Here is a 16,525-nt window from a genome sequence, read left to right on the forward strand (position 1 = left end):
GCCACCTGCTGTTTCTGTCCTGGAGACCGCGGTGGGTGGCCCGCAGGAGGGAGGAGCCGCCTGACCTTTTACCCCTTCACCCCGAAGGGCGAGGGACCCCCTTCCGCCCTGGGGTCCCTCGGACCCCCTCCCGCCTTCCTCTGATCGCTCTCCGTCCTTCACCTCCTCCCTCTGTCCTTCACATCCCTCCTGCCGCCCTCCCTCTCCGAGTCCCCAGCTCTTTCCTCCTGAGCCCACCCTCTGGGCCTGGGTGGGTGTGGATGGGAAGGGGTCCAAGGCTGGAGGGGAGGTGGGGGGCGCTCCTGACCGATTCCCTCCATCTCCCTCTAGCTGGCCATTGCCATGGCAACTAGGGTGTACTGGGCTCCGAGGGAAGACAAAGGTGGGGGATGGACCAGGACCTCTGGGGAGGGCAAGGGTCTAAGGGTCTGCTACAGGAAACAGACGCTACCACCGATGCGTCCCATTTTTACCTCGCTTACCCCAAAGCCTTTACGCCCATCCTTCCTGCCTCCACTCTCTTCAGGCTTTCAGCCGACTTCCTCTGAACCCCCTCCCCAGGGCTCGATGAAGCTCAGAGTCACCAAATTCAGAACATCCTCCTTCCCATCAGAGGGAAACTGAGGCTCAGGGCAGGGGAGGAGAGAGCGGGGCTCTATGAGCTGGAGGGAGTCCGAACCTTATTGAGCACCGGGCTTTTCTTCTCAGCCTCCCTGCTCCCCGCTCCCTCCCTCCATCCCCCCCTCACCTCCCCCCAAAGCCTCCTCTCCAGGGGTCTCTTGGCTTTTCCTTCTATTTTCAAATACTATCACTTTGCCCCCTCTTTCCTTCTCTTCTGTTCAAACTCTCCTCCTTCCCCCTAGTTCCCCCTCTTTCCTTTTCTGGATGCTTCTGATGTCAGTGGTTCCCCTGCCTTCGGGTTCCCTGCCACCCCCCCACCCCACCCCACCCCCGCCTCGGTCCCAGCCTCCTTTCTCCCATCTTCCCAGATACCCGGTGAGTGGGCGGGTGATCATGCAGGCTTGGGGAGATGGAACTGAGCACCTGGACCCCTGGACCCAGGAGCCTGGAAGGTTGGGGAATGGCTGTAATACCATATCCCAGTTTCCAGTGAGCCCTCAAGAAGAAACAAGCCTTGCCTCTGCCATGGTAGCTCTGAGGAGAGATTCAGGGATGTGAAGATAGCGGTTGGGGAGTGCTGAGCAGGGGACAGAAAGAGGGACCCGGGAGCGCCAGAAGCAGGAAAAATGGCTGACGAAGGATGGGAGACAGGAGGTCAGAATACCTTCTTTCCTGGAGGTCTGGAAAGCAGGGCTCTCATCCGTGGGGGGTGTTAGAGTGACCATCTGCTTTAAGGCAGCAGAATGTTCTGAATGACCCCATGACCCCTAGTAACCAGTCATTTCTATCATTTCAAGAGAAGGGAGCCTTGGGTGCCAGCTGGAGACCAGCCTGGACCCCACCTTTGCTCCGCCCCTTCCACACCTCATCTCTCCCTTGCAGTGTGTCCAGGCGGCTGAGCCCCACCCCCATGCCCCTTGAGGCATCCAGAAGACCCCTGACTGGCCAAGCACCAGAGGCAGAAGACAGCTGGAAGTCCTGACATGGGGACCAGGGCTTCCCAGCCAGCCTCCTAGTTGGGAAAGCGGTCAGCTTGCCTCCGCCATCAACTACAGGGATACTTCTGGAAGGGTCCCACCCAGCATGGAGGCGGAGGACCACCTCCGCTGACCCTCAGTCTCCTCCCCTGCCCTCCACACCTGACCTTAGCGGGGTCAGTCGTGCAATGCTGAGCACTAGGGTAGGCCTAGGGGCGGCCTTCCTCACTCCAGGGCAAGGACTGTGGGCATCATGGGGGTGTGTGTGAGTGGGGCTCCTGGGTGAGACCTAGCCCCCACCCCCAAGAGTTCAAGGGGGGTGGGGGGACCGACGAAGGATGGCTCGGGGTGGGGCGGGGGCAGAGGAGGCCTCCCTCCGCTCAAACGCGTTGTCCTGGCTGGCCTGCGGGCTCCTGGCATTGCTGGCCAACGCCTGGATCATCCTCAGCATCTCGGCCAAGCAGCAGAAGCACAAGCCGCTGGAGCTGCTGCTCTGCTTCCTGGCAGGCACGCACATCCTCATGGCGGCCGTGCCCCTCACCACCTTCGCTGTGGTGCAGCTCCGGCGCCAGGCCTCCTCCGACTATGACTGGAACGAGAGCATCTGCAAGGTCTTCGTGTCCACCTACTACACGCTGGCCCTGGCCACCTGCTTCACCGTCGCCTCGCTCTCCTACCACCGCATGTGGATGGTGCGTTGGCCCGTCAACTACCGCCTCAGCAACGCCAAGAAGCAGGCACTGCACGCCGTCGTGGGCATCTGGATGGTCAGCTTCATCCTCTCCACACTGCCCTCCATTGGCTGGCACAACAACGGCGAGCGCTACTACGCCCGCGGCTGCCAGTTCATAGTCTCCAAGATTGGCCTCGGCTTCGGCGTCTGCTTCAGCCTCTTGCTACTTGGGGGCATTGTCATGGGGCTGGTCTGTGTGGCCATCACCTTCTACCAGACGCTGTGGGCCCGGCCCCGGAGGGCTCAACAAGCCCGGAGAGCAGGGGCTGGGGGCGGGGCCAAGGGGGGTGGGCCAGGGGGGTTGGGCACCCGGCCAGCCTTTGAGGTGCCGGCCATTGTGGTGGAGGATGCCCGAGGGAAGCGGCGGTCCTCGCTGGATGGGTCCGAGTCGGCCAAGACATCCCTGCAGGTCACCAACTTGGTCAGCGCCATCGTCTTTCTCTATGACTCACTCACAGGGGTGCCCATCTTGGTGAGATTGGGGCTCCCCCCCGACCTGCTCTCTTCAATATCCAGACCCCAGCATGATCACCTGACCTCGAACTCCATCATCCATCTTCCTCTCTCCTCTACCCAGCCCCACTTGTGAACCCCCATCTCCATCATCCACCTCCTAGCTCCCACTAGCCCAGCTCCGTAGCCTGTTCGCCAGTGACCAGTACTCAACTCCATCATCCATCCTCCTGTCCCACTCCCTGTCCTCTGGCTCCATCATCTTTCCTGCAGCTCCACGATTCAGCCCCCCAGACCTATCACCCAGCTGCTAAGCTCCACACTCCACTCCCGAACTCCCTCTGGATACAACAGGGTCTTGAGCACCCCTGGGTGGCAACCCCAGAGAGCTCACCCCCCCCCACCCCCAGCTTTCTGCATCCCCATCTAGTCCCTCTGTCTGAATTTCAGTCTGTTTTCAAGTTTACTGTACCGCGTCTGCTCCTCTCCCTCTGGACCCCTGGGCTCTCTCTCCAGTATTCTCTCTCCTGAACTTCCTCTGAGTCAATCCCTTCCCCTCTGTTCAACCTTCTTCACCTCCAACTTTGCCTCTGTCCTGATCCTATGTGATCCGGACCATCCGCTCCTGACTTCTTGCCCCGCCCCCGTCTGCACTAGGATGTCGGATCTGGGGTCGAGTGGGCCCCCTCGGCTCTGGGCCCTGACCCGGGGCCACTCTCCATCCTCCTGCCAGGTGGTGAGCTTCTTCTCCCTGAAGTCGGACTCGGCTCCCCCCTGGATGGTGCTGGCTGTGCTGTGGTGCTCCATGGCACAGACGCTGCTGTTGCCTTCCTTCATCTGGTCCTGCGAGCGCTACCGCGCCGACGTGCGCACGGTGTGGGAGCAGTGCGTGGCTCTCATGTCCGAGGAGGACGGCGACGACGGTCAGAGGAGGGACTGGGCTTTCGCTTTCCTAGGCGTCGGCTCCCTTTCCTGCCCTCTTCTACCAGCCCTTTTCCTTGTGGGGACGGGCTGCCCTGGAGTGCCCCCTGCTGGACAGAACCTGCAGCGCCCCTGGGTTGACTCGTGGCTCCCCTCTCCCCAGTCATCACCCCGATGCACACCCACTGCTTCCTCCTCTCGGTGTCTGTTCCCCCTCGAAGGCCACACTAGCCAGCTCTGCCTCCGCCGAGCCTACGAAACAGTCCAGAGAACTACCACAACCATAAAGGAAGGCTGTGGAACCAAGGGAAAGCTAAGCTTCCTGAGAGAGACTCCCCAGCTACAGGGACAGCTCCTGGCGTGGGATTGGGGGGCCAGGGGTAACTGTTTCAGACAAGTGTGTCTGTATGTATGAATCGCTAGGGATTCAGCACCGAATGCAACAGACGCTGGCCACTCTTGTTTTCCTCTTGGAGCTTACAGACTAATGGAAACAGGATTCTCTGGGGAGCTTATAAGGGGGTGGGAGCTTTTAAAGGGGGTGGGGAGGTGGGTATTCCCTGCCTGTAACCACTCTGCCCCTTTTTTCTCCTAGATGGGGGCTGTGATGATTATGCAGATGGCCGAGTGTGCAAAGTTCGCTTTGATGCCAACGGGGCTACAGGACCAGGGGGCAGGGACCCTACCCAAGTGAAGCTGCTGCCTGGAAGGCACATGCTCTTTCCCCCTCTTGAGACGGTCCACTACTTACAGGTATGGGACTAGGCAGTACACCTCCTATTCTGGGTATCCCCTCACTACTTTTCTCCAGTCTCTGTTATCCATCCCGACCCCCGATTCCCTAGCCCCAGCCTGCAGGGCACATGAGGAGTAGGTGAAAGGAAGGCACGGCAAGGGAGGCTCCCCTTCAGACCGCTCAGAACCAGGTTTGCCCATCAGAGGATGTTTTGCAGAAGTGTAAGGGGTGGAGCCACCTTGCAGAGTCCCCGCTTTGGTTCCTGCCTCTACCCCCTTTGTCCCGGCAGCACCCCTGGGTCTACTTGCTCCTCTCCCCAGGTCCCTCTGTCCCGCCGTCTGTCCCACGATGAGACCAACATCTTCTCTACTCCTCGGGCACCTGGCTCCTTCCTGCACAAGTGGCCGTCCTCTGATGATATCCGGGTCCTCCCAGCCCAGAGCCGGGCCCTAGGGGGCCCTCCTGAGTACCTGGGACAAAGACAAGGGCTGGAGGAGGAGGAGGCTGAAGGTGGGGGGCTGGCCAGTCTTCGCCAATTCCTGGAGGGCGGAGTTCTGGGGTCAGGTGGGGGACCCCCACGGGGTCCAGGCTTCTTCCGAGAGGAGATCACCACCTTCATTGACGAGACACCTTTGCCTTCTCCGACGGCCTCGCCAGGGCCCTCTCCTCGCCGGCCCAGGCCGCTGGGAGTCTCACCCCGCCGACTCTCCCTTGGGTCCCCTGATAGCAGAGTCGTTGGACTTCCTTTGGGGCTAAGTGCAGGGCGACGCGGCTCCCTGACAGGAGGCGAGGGGAGTGCAAGAGCTTGGGGAGGACCCTGGGACCCAGGTAACCCCATCTTCCCCCAGCTGACCCTGTGAGCCCAAGTGGGCCTGCTGGACTGGGGGTGGGGGGGCCTGGGTGCGTAACACCTCGTTCTGTCTCTGAGCCTGAGTCAGCTGCCCCCAGACTCTGGGGAGATGGAACCTCTGCTGTCTCCCATCCAAGTGACCAGATGCCTGACTCACCTTCCATCATCCCTAGCAAAATGTATTAAAGTCTGAAGTGTCACCATGGAAACCACTGTGTCCAGTGTGCTGTGGTGGCAAAGGGGATGGTCAGAGGCTTGGGGGGTGGAATGGCTCATAGAGGACAAACTAGAGCAGGCACACTGGACAGAGGCACAGAAATATACACGGAGAACGACAGACATGCAGACATTCACAGAGACGGCCTTATGAGAGCATCTCGGGCTGGGCTGGGCTGGGCTGGGCTGGGCTGGGCTGGGCGGGAGGGGGGTGTGGAGTGGGAGGACATAGGGAGACACCTGCGTTAGCTGGCTTGGGGTTTGAAGGATCTTCGTTGAGATCTGTGGAGGTGGTTTTAGAGGATGTCTCTATCTCCCATGCCTCAGCGCTCCTCCTTTTCCCAAATCTGTATGCGCGCACTTTTTGGGCAGGAAAGGGTTTGAGCAGACTTGGTGTCACAGACCTGGAGTTTACCCCCCTCCCTGCTGCATTCGAAAGTTCCTTTGTCCAAAAGCGCGTGTGTGCGGGTTTGTGGGAGGCATCCACGCTCCTTTTCCTGGACCCCAAGAGTGGAGGAGAACGCAGCCGCAGTAGCTCTTCCCACCCGCTGGGCCTCGGCGCCTGGAGTCCGGGGTCCTACGAGGCTCCTCAGGCTGTCTTCAGAGCACCGGGCCTGCTCCACCGCCGGCCGCCTGCCCTGCTCTCCCCGCGGTCTGTTTCTTGGTCCACACCACCCCGCTGGTCCTAAAGCCCGCGTTCTCCACCTTCTGCCAGGCGTCCTCTCCCAGGGCTGGGGCTCGGCCCCATCAGCTCCCGTCGGCGCCGCTCATTCCTCCCCTCTTCCTCTCCTCCCTCCTCTCTCTCTCTCCTTCCTTTCCCCTCCCTCTTCCTTCCCCGTTTCCTCCCTCTTCCTCGCGGCTCCGGCAGTTCCCTCCTGCAGCCGGCCGGCGGCTCAAGCACGATGTTCCGCTTCCTCCGGTGGCTGCCGCTCTTGCTGCTGCTGCCTCCCCCGGGGTCCCCCGAGCCCCCTGGCCTGGCCCCGCTGTCCGCGGGGGCGCCCCCCCAGGCCCCCGACTTGCTCTACGCCGACGGGCTGCGCGCCTACGCGGCGGGGGCCTGGGCGCCGGCGGTGGCCCTGCTGCGGGAGGCGCTGCGGAGCCGGGCGGCGCTGGGCCGCGCGCGGCGGGACTGCGCGGCGCGCTGCGCGGCCGAGCCGGGGGCCGCGTTCCCCGCCCTGCTCCCCGCCTCTCCGGGGCCCGACTCCGGGCCGGGAGCGGCGCGGGGCGCTTGGGAACCGCTGCTCCTCCGCGCCGCGCTGCGGCGCGCCGAGTGCCTGACCCAGTGCGGGGCGCGGAGGCTGGGTCCGGGGGGCGCGGCGCGGCTCCGAGTGGGGAGAGCTCTCCAGGACGCCTTCCGCCGCCGGGAGCCCTACAACTACCTGCAGAGGGCCTACTACCAGGTGCGCGGCGGCCCGGGCCCCGGGGGTCCTCCTGGAGCTGGTCCAGCTCCCGGGAGGGGCGGCGGGCCAGCGCCCGGACCCGGGTGGGGCTGTGTGGATAGGACCGCGTCTTTGGAGTCCGTCCTATCAAACCGCGACAAACACCCATCGAGGCCGCCGAGGGACAGCCTTGGGAGAGTGGGAGCGAAGTTGGAATGGGTGTCATGCGGCGGGGTGGAAGTAGGTCGGAGATGGAGGGCAGGGGCCTGGAGTTTTAGAAAGTCTTACTGAGACCTACGTGGAGTGACAGCCGCCTCTTCTCAGGAATGAAGGGGGAGGATTAGGGTTGAGATCCGCCGCTGGAGAGAGAGCATGGGGGCGGGTAAGGGGGTGAGAGTGAGCCTTCGCTTGGGGCTGGAGGGAGCTTCGGAAAAGAAAGAGGAGGAGGCGCGGGCCAGGGCTGAGGGGCCCGGTGTCCGGGGCAGGGGCAATGGACACTGCGCTCTACTGGTGCGGTCGCTGTTGCCTAATAATGCCTACGTGGCCGGGGAAGGGGGGCGCTGGTCACACACACCTCAGCTCAGGGTCCTAGAGCCCAGCGGCTTTTGCTGGTTGCTCGGGTCACCTCTACTTCCGCACCTCACTTAGCCATCACTTCCACTTCGTCTCTCCAACGAGGTCCCTCTGCCCATATCCCACCCACTCCAGTCTTCAGACCCCGCTTCCGCTTCCGTAGCTACCAGACTCCTGAGAGCCCCAACATACGGGGGGTCTGGAGGTTGGGTGGTGGGCAGTTCTCACCTACCGGTCTTCCAGAAGGCTCTGGGCCAGTGCCAGGTGTGTCTGGGGTGGGGAGGCTGGGGAGGAGGCGGAGTCTGACACCCCTACCCCAGGGCTGACTCCCTCATCCTCCCCGCTTATCAGCTGAAGAAGTTGGACCTGGCAGCAGCCGCAGCGCACACCTTCTTTGTGGCCAACCCAACGCACCTTCAGATGCGAGAGGACATGGCTAAGTACAGACGGATGTCCGGGGTTCGGCCCCAGAGCTTCCGGGACCTGGAGACGCCCCCATACTGGGTGAGACCCTCAGCACGACCCCTGTCCCGCCCCCAGTCTTTGACTGGCTGGATACACAGACCTCGCCGGACTGTGCATTGTCCGCTGGGCATCTGGAAATCTGGGTACCGTCCTCTGTGACCCTGATGGGAAGCCCCTCTCTGGGACTTAGTTTTCTTCCTGAGATTCACAAAGTCCCACGTTCTAACATGTGGGTTCCGAGGCCCACCCTGTATTCCCCAAGGTGACCTGGGACCTGGAGTCCAGGCCCCAAATGAGACCCACCCCCCTCCCCTTCTTTCTCCCTCCCGCTCTAGTCTGACAACCCTTGCCCCAGGCTTTCAGGTGACTGACCACTCCCCTCCCCGGCAGGCAGCCTATGACACCGGCCTGGAGCTGCTGGGGCACCAGGAAGCAGCACTGGCAGTGCCCTGCCTGGAGGAGGCCCTGCAGGAGAGCCTGGCCCAGGTGGAGAGCTGCCGGGCTGGCTGCGAGGGGCCTGAGGAGCAGCAGAGGGCGGAAGAGGAGGCGGAGGGGACCGGGAGCCAGGGAGGCCTGTATGAGGCCATCGCGGGTAAGGAGCTGGGTGGCGGGGCCTCACGGTGCCCGGGGAGGTGCAGCGCAAGCTGAGTGGCGCACGTGTGTCCCCCGCAGGGCACTGGATAGGGGTCCTGCAGTGCCGGCAGCGCTGTGTGGGGGACACGGCCACACGTCCTGGTCGCAGCTTCCCTGTCCCAGACTTCCTTCCCAGCCAGCTGAGGCGGCTGCACGAGGCCCATGCTCAGGGTCAGTGGGGCAAGGGTGAGCCCTGGGGGTGACTGAGGTGGGAAACGGGGAGAGTGAAGGTTTGTCTCTGATGGTATCCTGAGCCCCATCCCTCCCTCCCTCCGTCTGTCTCTGCACCTGTAGTTGGTCAGGGCTCCATGGGGACCACCTCCACCTCAGGAGGACGCTCGCTCTCCTTTGGTGCCGTTGTGGAAAGCTCGGAGATGGGTCACAGGGCTCCTGTCCTTGCTGTTTCTCACCTTCCTTTGTTCTCTCCTCTCTTCCTCCCCTCTGAACTCTGCCCACACAGCTCAGGTATGTTCCAGTAAGCTTTGGAAAGCAGCACGGGATGAGCCTGTCTGCTGGGTGGGATGGGGTCCTGGGAGGCCACCTTCTCCGTCTCTGCCTCTGTCCCCCTGGCTTCTTGCCTCTGCCCAGGGATCACAGCGGTGTCCGGTCTCTGGGTCCCACCCCCTGCTATTCTCTGTCTCCAGTAGGGAATCTGTCCCAGGCTGTGGAAAATGTGCTGAGCGTCCTCCTCTTCTACCCGGAGGATGAGGCTGCCAGGAAGGCTCTGGACCAGTACCAGGCCCAGCTAGGAGACCCAAGACGTGGCCTCGGGCCAAGAGAGGTAGCCCCTCCACACTCACCCTGTGAGGTAGCCCGAAATCAAACAGGTATACTGGAGAAGTCACCTGGATCCCGCCCCCCATTCTGGCCAAAGGCGACCCCAAGTCCAGCATCTGCTCGGTCTCCACTCCCTGCCCCCCACTGCAAGCTCTACTTCTGAGTCCAAGCACCAGCCCAGCCCTCTCCCGTTAACCTCACCCCTGCCTGCCCCCACCTAGCACAAGTGCACATGTGCACAACACACACACACACACACACACTACCCCCAGTCTGACTCCCGACACCCTGAAGCTGCTGAAGGAGGCGGCTTGAGCCGAGGGGCACAGCCAAGGTTAGGGAGCCTGCGGGCTCCCCTGCCCTTCTCCAGCCTTAACTTCCCTGACCCCCACTCCCCCCCCCCCGCTGTCCCCCTTCTCCAGGACATCCGGCGCTTCGTCCTTCGATCCCTGGGGGAGAAGAGACAGCTCTACTATGCCGTGGAGCACCTGGGGGCCAGCTTCAAGGATCCCGTGAGTGACCCCACTGCTCCCCGCCCGCCCCCAGGAGAGGGACAGCAGTAGCGCCCTCTGTGGATGTGCCACATCCGTTCCCAACAGCGTTTCCCATTTCTCCATAACCCTTCGAGGGTTGGAGAGGACTCTGTGTCCCAGCGTCACAGGGACAGAGGCAGGCACCTGTAGTTAACGACGGCTTTGGGGTCATGCAGGCCTAAATGTTGGTCTCTCTGCCACGAACAAGCTCTGGACCTTCACTTGCCTCGGCCTCAATTTCCTTACCTGTAAAATGGGAACATCGCACTCATCTCATAGCCCCGTTGAAGCCACGTCGCTTGCTCCGAAGTACAGAAAACTCTGTCGCGGCTGCTATTCTTCCTCTTTGTTGTAGTTGTGAAAGGGAACCAAAGGGCAGAGGTTATTCTCGCTGGTGCTACAGTGTAAGGCAGCTTCCTCAACCTGTTTGCCGCTATTGCCATTTTGGACCAGATACTTCCTAACTGGGAGAAGGGGGCTGTCCAGGCAACGTAGGACCGTGTAGGCCAGCTTACCCGGCCTCTGCCCAGTAGATGTCGCTAGCACTCCCTGAGTCATGACAATCAAAACTGTTTGCAGACATTGCGACGTCCCCTAACGGGCAAATCTCCCTGTTTGGAAACCGTTGGTTAAATCCCAACTCTGTCCCTTATCAGCTGTGTGGTCTTGGGCATGTTACTTTACGTCTCTGTGTCTCAGAGTCCTCTCAACTGCAAAATGGGCACATTACTACGACCTGTTTGACAAGACTATTGTGAACTTTAAATGATAAGTTCCACATCCATGTGTAAAGCTCTTAGAATAGCACCTGGCAAACAGTGCTACGTCAGGTGTTGTTGTTATTATTATCATTATTATTGCAGACTTTGGCCCAGTGCCCAGTGCCCGGGGCTCCCGACAATGAGTCCAGGGCTTTCTCCACCTCCACCTTCCCCTCTGGAAGCAGGAGGACCTTAATGTGGTAGCTCAGGGTCTACCGTCAGGGATTCAGGGGCGGACTTGATGGGTGATGGCGCTTTTCCTGACTGTCCCAGGATCCCTGGACCCCAGCAGCTTTCATCCCTGAGGCCCTTAGAGAAAAACTCAGGTAGGAGGTGCCTTGTGGTGGGAGGGGCGTGGCCTGAGCTGGAAGGGGAGGGATGGGTCCTGGGGAAGATGGGTCTGGCCTGTGCGTCCGCTGAGCATGTCTCTCACCCCTGAGAGAGGATCTGGAGAAGAGGCCGTGGGACCATGAGCCTCCACAGCCGAAGCCCTTGACTCACTGGAAGGGTGAGTTCCTGGGACAGCAGGAGACAGGATTCTGGAGGGTCTGGGGGCTGCCAGCTACTGCTGGGCCTGCTCTCAGGGGACCCTCAGCCCCGGTCCTGTCCCTCCCCGGCAGATGTCCTCCTCCTGGAGGGGGTAACCCTGACCCAGGACGCGAGGCAGCTGAATGGGTCGGAGCGAGCGGTGCTAGACGGGCTGCTCACCCCAGCTGAGTGCGGGGTGCTCCTGCAGCTGGCCAAGGTGAGAAGACCTGTAGGGGGGGGCACTGCCGCTACTTGGGGACCCGCTGGCACAGCTGCCTGCCCCCTTGCTCTTGGCCTGCGCCCTGTCCTGCCCTCCCTGACTCTCCAGCGGGGACTGTGTTCGCCACTGCCTCCCCGCTGGGGACAAGTTCCTTTTCCTCTTAACTTAGCTGACGTGGGCTGGTCATTTTACAGAAGGATTTTGCGAGAACCTGATAGGAAGAACAAAATACAAAGCATAAATGCATCAGAAAGGGTGAGTGCACAGGTGAAGATTCCTTGGTTGGCCGAGAGCTCAGTTATTGGCTCGGCAGACATGCAGGCTGTTTCTCCATCATCGCATCCCCTCCTAGGTTGGGGGGGATGATCTGTATTCACCAGGTTGAGTCTGCCATTTTATGAAGCTTCAGTCTCACTCTGGGCTAGCGTTTCTTTGACGCACGCTCTTTGAGACCCTGCTGTACACTGGAAATGCCTGGGTTCCAGGGGGAGGTAGATGAACACAGACCGTGCATTTGGGAGCTCAGTGTATAGAGGAGGAATCAGGCATGGAGACATAATCAGAGTGGGTGGTGAGTTTGATGAAAGAAGTCTGTACAGGGTACTCACCCAGGGACTTCCCTGGCTATCCAGTGGTTAAGACTCCAAACTTCCACTGCAGGGGGCTTGGGTTCGATCCCTGGTCGGGGAACTAGGATCCCGCGTGGAGATGCAAAGTCACGGAAGGCTTACTGGAGGGGCTGGCATTTGAGCTCAGTCTTAAGGATGAGTTAACCAAACAGAGCGGGAAGGAAAGTCAGGCTGCAAGGGAGAAGAGCAAGGGGGGTTCTGGGAACCGCAGTGGAGCACAGGAGTTAAGAACATGGGCCAGTCCCAGCAGGGATTACCTGTGTGACCTTGGGCAATGTATTTTAACATCTGTGAGCCTAGTTTCCTCTCTATGAAACGGGGCTAAATGCAGCGGTTATGTTGTAGGGTTGCTGTGGTTGCTGTGAGGATTAAATGAGTTAGAACATGGTAAAGCTCTTGGAAGAATGTGGAAATAGTATGATCTATTGCTATTAACATCAGGCCGTATATTATCCAGAGGCAGTTTAGGGTGGAGGCCCAGGAGAGATGGGGAAGGGCCTCTGTACCCTACCAAGGAGTTTGGACTTTATTTGTGGACGGCTTTCTGAAGGATTTAAGGAGGGGTGGACTTTTGTCTTCCTGCAGAACCTCCAAGGGCAGGGTCTGGAGCCCTCATCCTGTAGGACTGGGAGCTCCCTCTAGTGGCAGTGTGGAGAATGCAGCGGGAGAGGGAAGTGAGGGGGAGCTTCTGGGATGATTGCAAGAGGGCCGCTGCCCTAGGTTAGGTTCTCATTTCAAGGGAATGAAGATGGGGACAGATGAGAAATACTTAGAAAGTCAAAGAAAGAGAAATTGAGGACTAAATCTATTTGGAAGATGAGGAAAGAATGGAGTCAAGGATAACTCCCAAGTATCAGACCTTTCTGTTCCTTGATTACACTAAACTCATTCTGGCCCCAGGACCTTTGCATTTGCTATTTCTGCTGCCTGGAACATTTTTTCTCTCAGCTATTCCTTCATATCATTTGGTTTCAATGTAGATGTCACCTCATCACTTAGCTGTCCCCTGACCCCTGCTGGGGCACTCTCGGGGTTGTAACCCTGCTTTAATTTTCCATGTAACACTTATCACCGTCTGAATTGATCTGGTTTGTTTGTTTGTTTATTATCTCAAAATATAAACCCTGCTGGAACTTTTCATGTTCACAGTTGAGTCCACAGTGCCTGGCACATAGCAGATGCTCAGTGCCTACTGAATGAATGAATGAATAAAAGAATAGAGGGTTAGATGGCTTGAGTGGCCAGGTAGCCTCTATGTGAACCTCTCAGAGATGAGGCTTAAATACGGGGTAATTAGATAGTGGTACCTTGAGTTTCAAAAAGCAGACAGAATAGAAAAAAGAAAGAAAAAGCAGACAGTAGGTGTCAGGAAAGGGACCCTCAGATACTAGGAGACCCCCAGTAGATAAGAGTCATGTAGGCAGTTGGGTAACTGGGACTTAGCATCAAGGGCCTTAAATTCTCCAAGAGCATGTAAGGTGAGAAGGGATGGAGGAGAGACACCTTGGCTGATGCCTCGTCCCTACCTTGAGTCAGCCAGGACCTGTCCCGACTGTCGAACCTCCTGCCAGCGTCCTTTTTCAGAGAAACTCCCCTATTCTCGGCCCATCGGGATGAGTGATCAAGCCCCTCCTGCCCCCTTCCCCAGCTGTCCTCAGCTCTCAGGGCCCCTTCCCCACTGTAGGAAGCTCTCCAGAGTTCTGTGCACAGTCCCTTCTGCGAGTGGGGTTCCAGATCTTTACCAGGAGTGACAACACAGACGCGGAGATAGTCGTTCTCTGGGAAAGGGCAGCAGCTCAGAGAACTCCGGGAGCTTCTAGCCTCTTCCAGGGCGTTGGGAGGGTTGGAGGGAAGGCCATGTGGCCCTGTGGGCAGTGAGGTGGGCGATAGCCCGGGGCCGGGGAGGGTGACTCCCCAGCCAACCCCCTCCCTGCTTAGGACGCGGCTGAGTCTGGAGCCAGGTCCGGCTATCAGGGCCGCCGCTCCCCACACACTCCCCACGAACGCTTCGAGGGGCTCACGGTGCTCAAGGCCGCCCAGGTGAGAGGAGGCCCCCGGGCCCTGGCCTGATGCCAGAACTGGAGAGGAGGGCCGGGCATCTCCTGGGGAGGGCTCTCCCGGGACCGAGGGTAGCCAAGTCCTCGGCCCAGGGTTGAGGAGGGGCTTCCAGACCGAGGGGCCCGTGTTGCCATCATGGAGCAGTTGGGTGGATGGGCGCCCCCACACCGTGGGTGGAGGGCAGTGGAAGTGGGGCGGGGGCAGGGGCCACCCTTCCAGTGCCTCCCCCTTCCCGGCCCTTCCTTCTCTGCTGGCAGCTGGCCCGGGCTGGGACTGTGGGCAGTCAGGGTGCCCAGCTGCTTCTGGAGGCGAGCGAGCGCGTGCGGAGCCTGACACAGGCCTACTTCTCCCCGGACCGGACCCTGCACCTCTCCTTCACCCACCTGGTGTGCCGTAGTGCCATAGAAGGTAACCGCCAGGGACCCTGCCGCTCCGCCCCAGCCTCGGGGCCCCTCGGGGCCGGCGCACCGCACACCTTCCGCAGCCCCAGCCCTGTGCGTCCCAGTCTTCACTGCACGAGGACTGACTCCCCTGCCCAGGCCGGGGCCCGGCTGTGACCCCGGAGCTGCAGGGTGGGTGTCGGTGGGCAGGCACCGGGGCACCCACCAGGCCCCTTCCCTTCCCAGGAGAGCAGGCGCAGCGCATGGACCTGAGCCACCCGGTGCACGCAGACAACTGTGTCCTGGACCCTGACACGGGGGAGTGCTGGCGGGAGCCCCCGGCCTACACCTACCGAGACTACAGGTGGGCGGCCCTCCAGGGGTCAGGCAGGGGGGCCTGGGCGGGGGTCTCACCGCCTCCTGTCTTCCTGCCTCCCCAGCGGACTCCTCTACCTCAACGATGACTTCCAGGGCGGCGACCTGTTCTTCACAGAGCCCAACGCCCTCACCGTCACGGTAAATGGGGGTTGGGTTGGGGGTGGACAGGGAGCCCAGCTGTGGGCTCAGGATTCCCAGAGGCAAATGCACGGAAGTGGCTGGGGCCGCCTTAGCCCTCTCCTTCCCTGGCCTCCCCAGCGCCTCCCACCACTTGTGTGTTCAGGGGCTCTCCTAGCCCCTCCCAGGAGACCTCCAAGGGGCCCCTCCAGGCCCTCCTAAAGGAGGGCGGGTGAAGCACAGGACCCCAAGCCCCTATTCCAGGTACAAGCTTGGGGCTAGGATCGGTAGAAGAGCGGAGCAGTGCTTTTTCACTGTGCATCGCTCTGCCTTATCCAATAACTTCCTTCTCTGCTCACCACCTGTAATCCAAGCTCTCTTTGGGGTGGAAAAGTGTCCTCAAGATCCTTATGCCCAGAACCCAGAGTCTGGTACTGGGCTCGTGCCTTCAGGTGGCTTCACACCTGGTACAAAGAGTTGGCCAGGAAAAGTCAGGGCACTGGGGTGGATGGAGGTCCCTTCTCCCTTTGGCTCCAACTCCTCTAGCCTCAGTCCGGCACTTGTGCTCCCCAAGTGGAGGCCCATTTCCCATTTGCCCCCAGACAGCCCCTGAGTTACGGAGGGGAAGTGGTGGGCAAGAGAGCTGCCTTCTTTGGGCCCCCTACCCCCGTCCTACTCCAGGGACTCAGGGCCAGGTTTTCCGAGGGCCCCTCCCTGGAGCTGAATCCGCCGTGGCCCGCCAGGCGCAGGTCCGTCCTCGCTGTGGGCGCCTCGTGGCCTTCAGCTCCGGCGTGGAGAATCCCCATGGTGTGTGGGCCGTGACGCGGGGGCGGCGCTGCAGCCTGGCGCTGTGGCACACGTGGGCCCCCGAGCACGGGGAACAGGTGAGGAGGAGCGAGCGGGGTAGCCGTGTGAGGGGTGGGCAGGCTGACGGGTAAGGCGCAGGGGCTGAGTTGAGCCAGGGAGGGGCCTTGGGGCAGGGTGGATGCAGGAGATCAGGCCAGACCCTCCACTCCACGCCCCCCCCAGGAGTGGACCGAAGCCAAAGAGCTACTGCAGGAGCCAGAGAAGGAGGAGGGAGAAGGGATGCCCAGCAGAGACCCCGCCCCAGAACCCCCCAGCCACAGGCTTCAGCGGGTCCAGGACAAAGCTGGGAAGCCGCCTCGGGTCCGAGAGGAGCTGTGAGGGGCTGAGCCAGCTCCTTGGGGATGTGGCCTCTTGACTTGTGGGGGGTCTGCCTTGATGCCAAGACCCCCAAGAAGTCCCCACGTAACGGGAGCAGAACAGCGAGCTCTCCGTCCCTGCACGCCCGCCAGCCTGGGGATCACAAGGGCCGTGCAGCCCTGGACTCAGAGGACACTGCACAGACTAGCCTGGGGAGCCAGGCCTGGGCCCAGCTGACGGACCTCCAGCCCTAGGACAGACAGAAGACGCGATGCTGCCGCCGTGGAGAGAAACGGCCGGGGGTAGGGCCCGACTGCTTTCAATGAGGCGGATGAGAGGGAGGGTCACCCCACTGCCCGCTCCCCGCCCGTCAATAAAGATCCTGAAGACCCCTCAGCCGGGGCCCAGTCAAGTGTGTCGCAG

At 60.9% G+C, this 16,525-nt stretch overlaps 2 protein-coding genes across 5 annotated transcripts; both read left to right on the plus strand.

Annotated features, from left to right (window-relative positions):
- Positions 1–1,786: 1,786 nt before the first annotated feature.
- GPR162 (G protein-coupled receptor 162) lies at positions 1,787–5,393 on the plus strand. 2 transcript variants are annotated; one of them, XM_060112316.1, is made up of 4 exons: positions 1,787–1,801; positions 3,518–3,707; positions 4,301–4,458; positions 4,762–5,393. In XM_060112316.1, the coding sequence occupies exons 1-4, from the start codon at positions 1,787–1,789 to the stop codon at positions 5,299–5,301; spliced, it is 903 nt and encodes a 300-aa protein (XP_059968299.1). In that variant the 3' UTR covers positions 5,302–5,393. The 2 variants fall into 2 exon arrangements, with proteins under 2 accessions (XP_059968299.1, XP_059968298.1); XM_060112315.1 differs by lacking the exon at positions 1,787–1,801 and adding an exon at positions 1,937–2,803.
- A 684-nt stretch (positions 5,394–6,077) lies between these two features.
- Positions 6,078–16,514, plus strand: P3H3 (prolyl 3-hydroxylase 3). 3 transcript variants are annotated; one of them, XM_060112312.1, is made up of 15 exons: positions 6,078–6,907; positions 7,811–7,963; positions 8,315–8,516; positions 8,597–8,743; positions 9,202–9,338; positions 9,757–9,846; positions 10,902–10,954; positions 11,069–11,136; positions 11,249–11,373; positions 13,944–14,045; positions 14,321–14,471; positions 14,690–14,807; positions 14,884–14,959; positions 15,682–15,822; positions 15,968–16,514. In XM_060112312.1, the coding sequence occupies exons 1-15, from the start codon at positions 6,410–6,412 to the stop codon at positions 16,121–16,123; spliced, it is 2,217 nt and encodes a 738-aa protein (XP_059968295.1). In that variant the 5' UTR covers positions 6,078–6,409; the 3' UTR covers positions 16,124–16,514. The 3 variants fall into 3 exon arrangements, with proteins under 3 accessions (XP_059968295.1, XP_059968297.1, XP_059968296.1); XM_060112313.1 differs by having other exon boundaries at positions 6,081–6,907; positions 8,597–8,728; XM_060112314.1 differs by lacking the exon at positions 8,597–8,743.
- Positions 16,515–16,525: the final 11 nt, after the last annotated feature.

This window comes from Mesoplodon densirostris, chromosome 11 (genome assembly GCF_025265405.1).
Source record: "Mesoplodon densirostris isolate mMesDen1 chromosome 11, mMesDen1 primary haplotype, whole genome shotgun sequence".
In the NCBI taxonomy this organism is placed as follows: Eukaryota; Metazoa; Chordata; class Mammalia; order Artiodactyla; family Ziphiidae; genus Mesoplodon; species Mesoplodon densirostris.

What these genes read in the sequence shown, in the direction of transcription:
- GPR162 (XM_060112315.1), top strand. Translation starts at nt 1,937, where the DNA reads ATGGCTCGGGGTGGGGCGGGGGCAGAGGAGGCCTCCCTCCGCTCAAAC. An exon ending in TCACAGGGGTGCCCATCTTG is followed by an intron (nt 2,804 to 3,517) that starts GTGAGATTGGGG and finishes TCCTCCTGCCAG; the next exon opens with GTGGTGAGCTTCTTCTCCCT. An exon ending in AGACGGTCCACTACTTACAG is followed by an intron (nt 4,459 to 4,761) that starts GTATGGGACTAG and finishes TCCTCTCCCCAG; the next exon opens with GTCCCTCTGTCCCGCCGTCT.
- P3H3 (XM_060112312.1), top strand. Translation starts at nt 6,410, where the DNA reads ATGTTCCGCTTCCTCCGGTGGCTGCCGCTCTTGCTGCTGCTGCCTCCC. An exon ending in GCCCTTGACTCACTGGAAGG is followed by an intron (nt 11,137 to 11,248) that starts GTGAGTTCCTGG and finishes CCTCCCCGGCAG; the next exon opens with ATGTCCTCCTCCTGGAGGGG. An exon ending in CGGTGCTCAAGGCCGCCCAG is followed by an intron (nt 14,046 to 14,320) that starts GTGAGAGGAGGC and finishes CTCTGCTGGCAG; the next exon opens with CTGGCCCGGGCTGGGACTGT.